At 48.3% G+C, this 14,281-nt stretch overlaps 1 protein-coding gene across 3 annotated transcripts in view; it reads left to right on the top strand.

Moving 5' to 3' along the window:
- Positions 1–13,773, top strand: part of GLT8D2 (glycosyltransferase 8 domain containing 2) — an 86,391-nt gene extending 72,618 nt beyond the window's left edge. For 2 of the 3 annotated variants that reach the window (XM_075344730.1, XM_075344731.1), the window contains one exon: positions 2,823–3,084. In XM_075344730.1, the coding sequence (XP_075200845.1) occupies positions 2,823–2,989 (167 nt within the window). In that variant the 3' untranslated portion in view covers positions 2,990–3,084. Of the gene's footprint in view, positions 1–2,822; positions 3,085–13,253 lie in introns of those variants that run through there. The other variant, XM_075344729.1, reaches the window with a different exon arrangement.
- The last annotated feature ends 508 nt before the right edge of the window (positions 13,774–14,281 follow it).

Here is a 14,281-nt window from a genome sequence, read left to right as displayed (position 1 = left end):
TTTAGTAAGTCAGTAAAAAGTAGTTAGGAGTGTTCAAATCAAGAAATTGATAAGGGTGCCCATACTTTTGCACCAGTCAAATGTTGTTTAAATGCAGATTGCACATTTTCTGTTAGTACAATAAACCTCATTTCAATACAGAAATATTACCCAGTCCATCAGTTATTAGATATATGAAACTGAAATAGCTGTTGCAAAAACCCAAATTGTTATAAAGAAAAAAAGGTTAACATTAATAGGGGTGCCCAAACTTTTTCATATGACTGTATAGAGTCATTACAAACACAGTGATCTATTTCAAGTGTATATTTCTGTTAATGTTCATGATTATGGCTTACAGCCAATGAGATCCCAAAAGTCATTATCTCAGAAAATTGGAATAATTACCACAAAACACATGCAAAGGCTTCCTAAGCGTTTAAAATGGTCCTTTAGTCTGGTTCAGTAGGCTGCACAATCATGGTGAAGACTGCTGACTTAACAGATGTCCAGAAGGCAGTCATTGACACACTCCACAGGAGGGTAAGCCAAAGGTCATTGCTAAAGAAGCTGGCTGTTCAGAGTGTTGTATGCAAGCATATTAATGGCAAGTTGAGTGGAAGGACAAAGTGTGGTAGAAAAAAAAAGTGCACAAGCAAACGGGATAACTTCAGTAATGAGAGGATTGTTTAGAAAAATTTGGGGGAGATTCACAATGAGTGGATTGCTGTTGGAGTCAGTGCTTCAAGAGCCACCACACACAGACATATCCAGGACATAAGCTACAAGTGTCGCATTCCTTGTGTAAAGCCACTCATGACCAATAGACAACGCCAGAAGCATCTTACCTGGCCAAGGAGAAAAAGAACTGGACTGTTGCTCAGTGGTCCAAGGTGTTGTTTTCAGATGAAAGTAAATTTTGCATTTCATTTGGAAATCAAGGTCCCAGAGTCTGGAGGAAGAGTGGAGAGGCCACAATCCAAGCTGCTTGAGGTCTAATGTGAAGAATTCCACAATCAGTGATGATTTGGGGAGCCACGACATCTGCTGGTGTAGATCCACTGTGTTTTATCAAGGCCAAAGTCAGCACAGCCATCTACCAGGAAATTTTAGAGGACTTCATACTTCCCTCTACCGACAAGGTTTTTAGAGATGGAAATTTAATTTTCCAGCAGGACTTAGCCCCTGTCCACTATGCCAAAAGTACCAATACCTAGTTTAATAACCACGGTAGCACTATGCTTGATTGGCCAGCAAACTCGTCTAATCTAAACCCCATAGAGAATCTATGTAATATTGTCAAGAGGAAGATGAGAGACACCAGATCCAACAATGCAGATGAGCTGAAGGCTGCTATCAAAGCAACCTAGGCTTCCATAACACCTCAGCAGTGCCACAGGCTGATCGTCTCCATGCCACGCCGCATTGATGCAGTAATTCGTGCAAAAGGAGCCCCGACCAAGTATTGAGTGCATTTACTGTACAGACTTTTCAGTAGGCCAACATTTCTGAGTATAAAATAATTTTTTCAGTCTGTTTTATATAATTTTCTTATTTTCTGAGATAATGACTTTTGGGTTTTCATTGGCTGTAAGCCATAATCATCAACATTACCAGAAATAAACACTTGAAATAGATCCCTCTGTGTGTAATGACTCTATATAATATTTGTGTTTCCCTTTTTGTATTGAATTACTGAAATTAACTTTTTGATGATATTCTAATTTATTGAGATACACTTGTATTATGTTGGCAATTGGATAAAGGACACATTTAAAACTGTGATTATTCCAAATTAACTATGGAGTTGCGCATTCCTAAATACTGGTGCTGTTCAAGTGAAGTCTTCCAGACAGGACAGCAGTTTTAGGATTATTCGAGGAGTCTGAAATAATTGACAGAAAGTAAAGCATGGCAGGGTCATAGGCAAACATAAGGATGGAGATAGAGCTCTATAAAGAGATTTGTAAAATAGACCATTGTTAGAGATGAGCGGACACATGGAAATTCAGTTTGGCGGGGTCAGCTGAACTTTAAAATTAAGATCGATTTGGGAAACGAACTTGACCTGAACCCCAATGGAAGTCACTAATTGGGCAGTTCGGGTCTCCGTCCACATGCTGCCCCCCATAAACAGAACACTTCCGGAGAAAGGTGGGAGGGTTTTTTCCATTTTTTTGTTTGGTGCACACTACGTCATCACGCTGTTGTTACCCCAGTGCGAGCCGATCAAACACTGCAAGTGGCTTGCACTGGGCTGAGCCCCGAGCACAGTGATGCTCACATCAGGGGTGTTCATATGTAAAGCACCGATCTCTGTTTTTTGTGTACAGTCTGAGTTTGGTACAAACATCGAACACCGGGTTCGCTCTTCTCTAACCATTATATTTATATTGATGTTTACATCAACCTCCTCCAATATAATAGCTTTGGAGGAGGATGATGGCAAAAGTAAGGTCAACGTCTAATTTAAGAAAAGGCAATGTGTGCTTAGACATTTGTAAGTGCCACAAAGTCAAGCCCCCAAGACTTCTGCTAAAATAATGTGGAATCTTAGCAGAATATAAGTAGTAATTCATAGATATTCTGTATTATTAAAAAAAAAATCATCCCAAATATCACAAAACTAAGTCTGAACATACCATGGGCCAGTGCTGCTAACATCCTTTGAAACCAGACAAAAAAAAAAAAAAAAAAGTAAAAACACCTACAAACATTTTGCCTTGAACAATAAGGCAATCTGAGTTTTATTTTTTGTCACCATTGGATAGGTTGTATAAAGTATATATATAAAAAAAAATGTTGGCATTCATCTTTATCTTGCATCATTTCTATTACCGCAGGGTTGAGTCCAGAAACCCAGCTTTCTAAGAATGTGGTTCAGGATGCCAAGCTGCTTCACTGGAATGGACGATTTAAACCATGGAAGTTCCCGTGCTCACACTACAAGCTTTGGGAGAAATGGTTCATTTCTGACCCCACTGGAAAATTTAAGATCCGCCGCGTCTAAGTAGATATGTTTTAGATTGTTTGAATTACCTTAGAATGTTCTCTGAAATAAATTCTTTGTAAATACTGTACTATTTGTGAACTATTTGGTAAGGCTCCACCACAGTAGGTTGGCGCCACGTTTCCACATTCTGCTACTATCGGCACACAGACCATGTCTGCAAAAAAACAATGCAACAAGAGTAATTTTAATAACAAAACATAACATTTTTTGGATCAATAAAAAGCCACATGAGCATAAACAACCCTAAAGGGAATCTGTCACAAGGTTTTTGTTACCTCATCTGAGAGCAGCATAATGTAGGAAAGGAGACCTGGATTCCGACAATGTATCACCTAATTTACTGCGTGTCGCAGCTGGTGACTCGTTCTGGCCTCTGATTCGGTGTGTCAAAAGGTTTTAGATGTAGCAGAGCTCAGAAAGCTAACCACGTCCACACTGCTGATTAGCAGCTTTCTATGTACATAGTATATTGACAGTTCGCTGCTAATCAGTGCTGAGTATATCGTTGAATTTAGAATCATAGAATATTAGAGTTGGAATGGACCTCCTGGGTCACATAGTCCAACCCCCTACTCAAAGCAGGATTCACTAAATCATCCCAGACAGATGTCCATCCAACCTCTTTTTATAGACTTCCATTGAAAGAGAACTCACAACCTCTCGTGGCAGCCTGTTCCACTCATTGATCACCCTCACTGTCAAAGTTTTTTCTAATATCTAATCTGTGTCTCCTCCCCATCAGTTTCATCCCATTGCTTCTTCTAGTCTTTCCTTGTGAAAATGAGAATAAAACTGATCCCTCTACAGTGTGACAGCCTTTAAGATATTTGTAGACAGCTATTAGGTCTCCTCTCAGTCTTCTCTTTTGCAAGCTAAACAAGCCTGAATCCTGTAACCGTTCCTCATAGGACATGGTTCGCAGACCAGTCACCATTCTGGTCACTCTTAGAGGCACACGGGCAGCTAGTCAAGCAGTGTTAATCTCCTGCAAATTCAAATTGTCCCTCCAGTGAGGAAGGAGACAATTTTGACTTTTAGGATTGCTACTTCCAATAGGTGGTGCTAGAGTTTGTCTCCTTCCTCACTGGAGGGACAATTTGAATAATTCCCAGATGGGCATTGCAGCTCTAAGTCCCCTCACTAGCATCCAGACTGGTTTGTCAGGTCTCCATAAGGAGAATAGTCTTCTCCGTGGTCCTCACATAGATTCTCCTAAACCAGATCAGATACCCACACTTTGCACTGACAAGGGGCAATCACCCTGAAACACCGTGTCTGCAAATTGGGATTCTGATCTGGTATAAATCCTAAGTCTTATAAAAAGGCTTGTTTAAAAAGCCAATTTTGACTTTTAGGATTGCTACTTCCAATAGGTGGCGCTAGAGTTTGTCTCCTTCCTCCCTGAAGAGACAATTTTAATAATTCCCAGAGGGGCATTGCAGCTATAAGTCCTCTCACTGGCAGCCAGACTGGTTTGTCAGGTCTCCATAAGGAGAATAGTCTTCCCCGGGGTCTCCTGCTAATAAAACACTCATATTGAAACAGCACACAGAGTGACAGATCTTTGAAATCTATTTCTCAGCCCCTACCTCATCCTGTTCTCAGATTACATAGCAAAAAGGCACTGACCGATTCCCTTTAAAAAGTGCAGAAGAGTCACAATTTTAGAACTCATCATTTTTTCCATTATAATGTCTATTTTGTAATTGCAATTTCAAATGAGAAAAAGAACACAAGATAAATCTAGAACACTCCATAAGTGTGTATTCCCACGTAGCAGTTTTGTGTGCATATTTTCTGCACATACAACTGAATATTTTGAAAGAAAGAAAAAAACAGCAAAAAAAAATGCTTTTATGTTCATGTTTTTGCGCTTAGGCAATCGTGATCCCAGCATTCAGGAGGCAGAGAGAGGAATCTCTTACCTCTCCCTGGCGATTGGGTGCCTGTAATGAGATCACAGGGACTCGTTCGCTGCCATTACAACCCCGGGTTACTGAGCTACGGCTCGCCTCACAGACCATGCCGGACGCATGGTGTGTGAGGCAAATGTCAGTGCTGCGAGTGCAGCACTGACCGATATAATCCATTGCACTGATCAAGCTCTGCATTGGATTATATCAGATGCAGGAAAAACGCAGACAATTGACATGCTGCAGATTTTTTTCTGCACCCACCAAAATCTGCAAGGAAAAAAACAGCAACATGTGCACAGCAATTCAGGATTCTCATAGACTTTCCTGGGATGCATTTTTCCTTACAGTATTGATTAAAATCTGTAAGAAAAATGGCATGGAAAAACACACTGTGTGCATACAGCCTAAAAGTCAGCACTAAAGGAGACAAGGAAAGTAAAAGAACCAAAGCATAAAAAGGCAATCAAAAGAGGAGACACCAGATCCGGGTGAGATTGGTCTGGTTCATTACTCTTTTGTATGCCAAAGCAGCATAAAAGTAAAATAAAGTGTTTGAAATTACCTGATAAAATATCTAATACCATTTCAGACAAGAAATTACCAGATAAAATATTGAATACCATTTCAGACAATAGTTTCACTTTAATGTTGGGATTACATTGTGACTTTAGCTGGGACACCAACAGATCAGGCAATTTTGCGCCCATATTCACCTTTACCATGCTGCGTGCAGCAACGGCATAATGATATTTGGCATTGCGACCTATGTTGTGGTCAAAGTTGTGTGAGACTGTGACTGGGGTTGTCTATGACGGCCGGTACGTCTCGCCCCGGTTGTGCTCCCTCCATGTATAGAAAGCAACTCCACTCCAGGGTTTATTGCTGTTTTCCTGCAGGCTGAAAGGAGGGTTAAAAGGAAACAGGAACCTGGGTGTGGGCCCCGAGTGTGAGGGAGTGAATACAACTCCCTAAGCTTCTGCCGAAGAAGCACATGTGAGCCATTTCTGGAATCTGGCTTGTTGGTTCTGGAGGAGGATATTTCGGAACACGTGTTGTGTGCTGTTTTGGATTTTTGTTTGGACAATAAACCGCGTGCTGTGACCATTGGTGCCTGGATCCCGTGTCTTCTGCCGCGCAGCCGACCACGCTACCTCACATATGGTGGAGAATGTGGGCAGTCCTGCCCGGTGAGGTGTAGCATCCATCCCTGGTGACCCGGTAGCGCATGTCCTGGATTCGAGCGGCTACACTACAGTCCAAACCCGGCGGCACCATGGAGGACATACTAAAGCAGCTGGCTCAGGCTAATGCACAGCAAGAACAGACCAATGCACACCTGCTCCGGTCGTTGGATTGTCAGCAACAACAGCACCAGCACTCCTTGCAATTGCAGGAACAAAGGCACCAAGAACAGATGGTCCTCCTGACCAAGTCGATCCGTGCCGGACCGGCAGCCACAACCCCGGGACCGGGTGACGACAGCAGCGTCCGGAAGGCGGTAAGATAGGCGTTGCAAAAGATGACCCCGGGGGATGATGTGGAAGCGTTCCTGGCTGTGTTTGAGCGGGTGGCCGAGCGGAAGAAGCTGCCGACTCCCCAGTGGGCTGAGGTATTGTCGCCCTATCTGACGGGGGAGCCCCAAAAAGCGTACCTGGACCTCTGTACCGAGGACGCCATAGAATATGAGACCCTGAAAGCCGAAATCGTTGCTCGGTTGGGGGTGAATACTTATGTACGCGCTCAGCGGGTAAATCAGTGGTTCTATGAGGAAGTCAAACCCGTACACTCCCAGGCCTATGACTTGTTGCATCTGGTAAAGAAGTGGTTGCAGCCTGACACTCTGAGCCCTGCGCAAATGGTGGAGAGGGTAGTGGTTGATCGCTTTGTGCGCACTTTACCCGTCACCATTCAACGGTGGGTAGGACAGGGCGACCCAAGTACCCTGGACCAATTAGTGTGCCTGGTGGAGCGGCATGTGGCTACGCAGGACTTGATATGGGACACTTAGACTTTGCGTGCCGCCCGTCGGTCCGGCCCCTCCAAGCCTCGGGCCAAGGACCCACCGCTGACACCGGTGCGGGAGTCCGCTACCGTCCCGCCTGAGGCCGCGCCCACCGTCCTTGAGGTCCGGAAGACTATGTACCCTAAACGACAAATCGTCAAAGGGGTTTCCTTCCCTATTAGATGTTGGCGGTGCCAGCGGGTGGGACATATGGAAGCCCAGTGTCCACTCACCACGGAGCCCATGGATTGTGTGGTTACCCAGCGGGGTTCAATGTATGCTCAGGCGGTGTGTACCGCGGACCTTGTCTCCCCGGAGACTGAGCCCCACTTGTGCCAAATACAGGTGAATGGACGTCCGGTTACAGGCTTGTTGGATTCCGGAAGCTTAGTGACCCTTGTGCGATCAACCCTAATGGCTGAAGTAAAGGCCACAGGACGTACAGTGGGGGTGGTTTGCATACATGGGGACCGCCGAGATTATCCCACGGGGGTTGTCACCATCACAGCACCCTGCGGTCAGGTGCAACATGAGGTGGGACTTATGAACACTCTTCCCTATGACATGATCCTAGGAAGGGATCTGCCAAATTTCTGGACTCTATGGAAGGGGCCTTCTAAGTCCCCTCAGGTAATGGACAGTCCGGGGCCTGAGCCCGACAATCCCGACTCCGGGACGCCTGCCGTAGGGGTCCCCATGATAGGGACAGAATGTGAACCCGATAGGTCACCCCTAGAGATATTGGCAGGAGAGGCTGAGATGGTCGAGCCAATCCCGGAGTTGGGGGCGTCCCCGGATACGTTTGGGACAGCCCAACTCCAGGACCCTACATTAATACATGCCCGGAGTCGGGTGACAGTGGTTGACGGGGTGGCACAGGTGCCCGATGCCCAGGTAAGGTACCCCCATTTCGCTCTTAAGCAGGACTTGCTCTACCGGGTAGATGAAATACGGGGCGGGGTGGTAGAGCAGTTGGTGGTGCCCCAGCCGTATCGCCGGCGGGTCCTCGACTTGGCTCATAAACACCTGATGAGTGGCCACCTAGGGCCCAAGAAAACGCAGGAGCGAATATTGCAAAGGTTCTATTGGCCCGGGGTCTTTGGGGAGGTAAAACGGTTCTGCGAAACCTGCCCGGAGTGTCAGCTTACCGCACCCCTGGCCCACTTCCGCAGTCTGTTGGTACCGTTACCCATTATAGAAGTCCCTTTTGAACGGATAGGGATGGATCTGGTGGGGCCCCTCATAAAGTCCGCTCGAGAGTACCAACACATCCTAGTGATCGTTGATTATGCCACCCGGTATCCAGAGGCGATACCTCTCAGACATACTGCAGCAAAGCTTATAGCTCGGGAGTTGTTTGCTGTGTTCTGCCGGGTGGGGTTGCCCAAGGAGATCCTTACGGATCAGGGGACCCCATTCATGTCTAAAGTGACCAAAGAGCTATGCCGGCTACTCCAGATCAAGCAGTTGCGTACGTCTGTGTATCATCCTCAAACGGACGGTTTAGTGGAGCGGTTCAATAAAACCCTGAAAACCATGCTCAAAAGGGTGATTTCAAAAAACGGGAAAGACTGGGATATGATGCTTCCCTATTTGATGTTTGCCATCCGAGAGGTGCCACAGGCATCCACGGCGTTTTCGCCTTTTGAGTTGTTATACGGGCGACATCCCCGGGGATTGTTGGACCTGGCAAAGGAAACATGGGAGCAGGAGTCCACCCCCCATAAAAGTGTGATTGAACACATTTTGGGAATGCAGAACCGCATAAGCGCGGTCATGCAAATTGTGAAGGAGCATTTACAGGAGGCTCAGGCCGCGCAGAGAGGCCGGTACAATAGACAAGCCACCATGCGGACCTTTACCCCCGGGGATCGGGTATTGGTGTTGGTCCCCACGGCAGAGAGTAAATTCCTGGCTCAGTGGCAAGGCCCCTACGAGATAAAGGAAAGAATCGGGGCAGTCAACTATAAGGTATTGGAGCCCGGTAGGCGGAAACCTGAACAAATATACCATGTCAACCTGTTAAAACCTTGGCAGGCACGGGAAAGCCTGATGGTTGATTTTCCCCCATCTCTCTCCTCTTCGGGTCGTTCAAACCCGGCTCCGGCGACCTCCGGAGAGGACGAACCGGAAGTAAGGTTTGGAGAAGCCCTCACCAAGCAACAGAGGCGAGAGGCCAGAAGGCTGGTTCAGCAGAACCCCGATGTCTTTTCCGAACTGCCTGGTAGGACCAGTCTGATACGACATGACATTGTCACCGAGCCTCACCTGAAGGTACGCCTGAAGCCATACCGGGTGCCGGAGGCTCGAAGACAAGCCATATCAGAGGAAGTGAAGACAATGCTACACCTGGGGGTCATCGAAAAATCCCGGAGTGAATGGGCTAGTCCCATTGTCCTAATACCAAAACCCGATGGCTCCTTAAGGTTCTGCAACGACTTTAGGAGATTGAACGAAATATCCAAGTTCGATCTCTACCCCATGCCCCGGGTGGATGAGCTGATTGATAGGCTGGGACAAGTGCGATATTTCACCACGCTCGACCTGACCAAGGGGTACTGGCAGGTGCCACTGACGGGGTCCGCCAAGGAGAAAACCGCTTTTGTTACGCCGGAGGGTCTCTTCCACTATGTTGTCTTGCCTTTTGGGTTACATGGCGCTCCGGCCACGTTCCAGAGGTTGATGGACCTAGTGCTGGAACCCCACCAGGCGTATGCATCAGCGTACCTTGATGACATCATTATTTACAGCTCCGAGTGGCAGACCCACTTGGAACAGGTACAAGCGGTGGTGAACGCAGCCGGATTGACAGCCAATCCCAAGAAATGTGCGTTGGGGCTCACGGAAGCCCGCTACTTGGGCTACGTAATAGGCCAAGGAGTGATTAAGCCCCAAATTAACAAAGTTGAGGCGATCCAGAAGTGGCCTAGACCCCTGACCACGAAGCAGGTTAGGGCCTTCCTGGGTATCGTGGGGTACTACAGGAGGTTTGTTCAAAATTTTGCGGGACTATCAGCCCCCTTGACGGACCGTGTCAAAGGCAAGAAGTCCGTCATGGTGCGATGGACTCCGCAGGCCGAGGACTCCTTCCGGGCCCTGAAGGGGGTCCTGTGCGGACAGCCCGTTCTTGTCAACCCGGATTTCCGGAGGGAGTTCATAGTACAGACTGACGCCTCTGAAGTCGGCCTGAGGGCAGTGCTGTCTCAGGTGGTTCAGGGGGCGGAACACCCCGTCACCTTCTTAAGTAGAAAGCTCACCCCTCCCGAGCGGAATTATAGCGTAGTGGAGAAGAAGTGCCTGGCGATCAAGTGGGCCTTGGAGTCCCTACGCTATTACCTGCTGGGACGGCGGTTTCGCTTGGTGACTGATCACTCTCCGCTGGTCTGGATGAGGTCCGCCAAGGAACGGAATGCCCGGGTTACCCGGTGGTTCCTTTCTCTACAGAACTTCTGGTTTACGGTTGAACACCGGGCCGGAAGGTTGCAGGGCAACGCCGATGCCTTGTCCCGCGGCCCGTGTTTGATGGCGGTAGTTCAACCCCGCACGCTTGAACTGAGGGGGGGTATGTGAGACTGTGACTGGGGTTGTCTATGACGGCCGGTACGTCTCGCCTCGGTTGTGCTCCCTCCATGTATAGAAAGCAACTCCACTCCAGGGTTTATTGCTGTTTCCCTGCAGGCTGAAAGGAGGGTTAATAGGAAACAGGAACCTGGGTGTGGGCCCAGAGTGTGAGTGAATACAACTCCCTAAGCTTCTGCCGAAGAAGCACATGTGAGCCATTTCTGGAATCTGTCTTGTTGGTTCTGGAGGAGGATATTCCGGAACACGTGTTGTGTGCTGTTTTGGATTTTTGTTTGAACAATAAACCGCGTGCTGTGACCATTGGTGCCTGGATCCCGTGTCTTCTGCCGCGCAGCCGACCACGCTACCTGACAGTTGCCATGCAGGCTAGCCTAATTATTCCACTCCAAACACTCCATCCCTATTAGAACCAAATATTAAAGATTTAATGCATTTCTTTATACCAGGGGTGGGGAACCTTTTTACTGCCGGGGGCCATTTGGAATTTTCTACCAAGCTTCGGGGGCCGCACCAAATTATCAGCTTGAAAACGACCAGGCTTTGGTCAAACAATTAATTAACTCACCCCTAATGTGATGGCTGGAGCGGCTGTGATGTTCGGTGATATTGATCATTTTGTTTCTCACAACTGCTTTTCCAGGTTTGTCTTGGTCTGGAGAGGCTGGGGGCATACACATCACAAGAGACACTGAGGCATATACATCCCAGGAGAGGCTGGTGCATATATATCACAGGAGGGACTGGGGAGAATATATCACAGAAGGGGTGTATACATCACAGGAGATGCTGAGCACAGACAGCACTGGTGGCGGGCACAGACAGCACTGGTGGCGGGCACAGACAGCACTGGTGGCGGGCACAGACAGCACTGGTGGCGGGCACAACGGACAGCACTGGTGGCGGGCACAACGGACAGCACTGGTGGCGGGCACAACGGACAGCACTAGGCGGCACAACGGACAGCACTAGGCGGCACAACGGACAGCACTAGGCGGCAGCAGAGATCACTAGGTGGCAGCACAGAAATCACCAAGAGGCAGCACAGAGCGCTAGTTGGCAGCACAGAGAAGTAGGTGGCAGCACAGAGAGTGCTAGTTGGCAGCGCATAGCGCTAGGTGGCAGCTCGGAGAGCACTATGTGGCAGCACAGAGATCTCTGGGTGGAAGCACAGAGATCTCTGGGTGGCAGCACAGAGAGCTCTAGGTGGCAGCACAGAGAGCACTAGGTGGCAGCACAGAGAGCACTAGGTGGCAGCACAGAGAGCACTAGGTGGCAGCACAGAGCGCACTAGGTGGCAGCACAGAGCGCACTAGGTGGCAGCACAGAGAGCTCTAGGTGGCAGCACAGAGAGCTCTAGGTGGCAGCACAAAGAGCACTAGGTGGTAACACAAAGAGCACTAGGTAGCAGTACTAACAGCACTGATAGCACTAGGAGGCAGCACGAAGAGCATTAGGTGACAGCACTAGGAGGCAGCAGGGGGAGCACTATGTGGCAGCACTGACAGCACTAGGAGGCTGCACGGATTACACAGCACTGAGGGGTTAACACACAGTACTAGGGGGTACACAGCACTTGCGGCTACACACAATACTAGGGGGTACACAACACTGGATGGGGGGGCAGCGATGGGTTGAATACTCACAGTACTAGGGGAGGAGGAGTCACACAGCGCAGGTCCGGGAGGCATGTACAGCAGGGAGGCATCAGCTGCACCTCTTCTTCTGTGACTGGAGCACAGCGCGCTGTTTACCCCGCCTACAAGGTGAACCCTGAGCACGTGAGCACAGTCCCGGGTTCAGTCTAGAATATACGGGCTGTAGTCAGGTCCCGAAAAGAGCCCGTACATTCTAGTACGGGCTGCAATCAGAATCTGGAAAAAGCCCGTACATTCTAGCATCTACCCAGAACACACTGATTTTAAAGGGCCGGTGGCCGGCAAAAGCGCGAGTGCCGCTCGAGCACTGGGGTTGCCTGGAATGTGCCCGGGGGCCGCAGAAAATGTCATCGTGGGCCGCATATGGCCCGTGGGCCGGAGGTTCCCCACCCTTGCTTTATACTGTCACCACACACCTAACCTAAAGAGATCAATCAAAGATCATGTCTAAGAGATTTCTCAAGAGCTACCTTAAGACTTGAAAGAAGAGAGACTAAAGGGGTTGTGCAGCCTTCCAATTGCAGTGCCTTTCAAATCCTAACAGTATTTAAAACATATAGTTAGGATATGCTGTCAGATTCGAGCAGTCCCCACATGACTATAAGCATACATAATTTTAGTCATCTACCAACTAGCTTCTTATTTGCTTCCCTAATTAGAGTGATATGAGAAGATGAGAAGCTACTTGGCACATGACCGCAAATATTTGTTTTGCATACTTTGGGACAGGTGACAACTGCTCAACATGGCAAGCAGAACCAAATCCTAACAGTGTGCATATTACACACTGTTGGGATTTAGCAAGCTGCCGTGCTTGCTAAAAAAAAACAAACAACTCCCTAGGGGTTGACAAACACTTTACGAAACAACATTTAATAACCTGGCACATTTGTTAAAGGGAATCAGTCAGCAAGATTCCCCCATGCCCTTCTTCAGTTGTTACTGTTGATTTGCAGCACTGGGTTCCTGGTTTCAAATCCCAACATGGTGAACATCTGCAACAGATTTGTATATTCTCCCTGTGTTTGTGTGTGTGTTTTCTACAGTTTTCATCCCACACCAAGGGCATAATGAAAGTAAATTTTGCATTTCATTTTGAAATCAAGGTCCCAGAGTCTGGAGGAAGAGTGGAGAGGCCACAATTCAAGCTGCTTGAGGTCTAGTGTGAAGTGTCCACAATCAGTGATAGTTTGGGGAGCCATGTCATCTGCTGGTGTAAGTCCACTGTATTTTATAAAGACCAAAGTCAGCGCAGCCATCTACCAGGAAATTTTACAGCACTTCATGCTTCCCTCTGCCAACAAGCTTTTTGGAGATGGAAATTTAATTTTCCAGCAGAACTTGCCACCTGTCCACACTGCCAAAAGTACCAATACCTGGTTACTAACCACAGTGTCACTGTGCATGATTGGCCAGCAAACTCACCTAACCTAAACCCCATAGAGAATCTGTGGAGTATTACCAAGAGGAAGATCAGAGACACCAGACCCAACAGTGCAGATGAGCTGAAGGCTGCTATCAAAGCAACCTGAGCTTGCATAACACCTCAGCAGTGCCACAGGCTGATTGCCTCCATGCCACGCCGCATTGATGCAGTAAATCATGCAAAAGGAGCCCTGACCAAGTATTGAGTGTATTTAGGCTATGTGCCCACAGGGACAGTGTCCTGCAGATATAGCCGCAGGACATTCCGCAGGTGCTCCCAGGAAACAGCACCACAACTTTTGTCTGTTTCCATGTTGCGGAATGTCCTGCGGATATGGTGCGGGCATTCTGCATTGAGGATACAGTACCATGGCTTCGGCACTACATCCTCAATGCAGAACAAGTGCTGCAGTGATCGGGGGAGTTCATACTTACCTCCATCATGCAGCACCTCGCTTTCCGGCAGCCGGGTCACTCTCTCAGCGTCTGCAGAAGGTGGGCGGGCCTGAACTAGCTCCGGCTGTCACATGAACGGAGCTCGTGCAGGCTCCACCCACCGCTTCCTTCCTGTACCTGGATTCACCGCGCTCCTGTACACCGGACGGAGACAGTGACTCTGGTGAGGCAGGTAAGTATATGGGACCCTGCGGAGAAATCCGCAACAATCATTGACATGCTGCAGATTTTTCCGCACGATTTCCGCTGCGGA

This window comes from Anomaloglossus baeobatrachus, chromosome 4 (genome assembly GCF_048569485.1).
Source record: "Anomaloglossus baeobatrachus isolate aAnoBae1 chromosome 4, aAnoBae1.hap1, whole genome shotgun sequence".
Taxonomy (NCBI): Eukaryota; Metazoa; Chordata; class Amphibia; order Anura; family Aromobatidae; genus Anomaloglossus; species Anomaloglossus baeobatrachus.
Note: the sequence above shows the minus strand (reverse complement) of the source record. Positions and strands in the feature narration are given on the sequence as shown.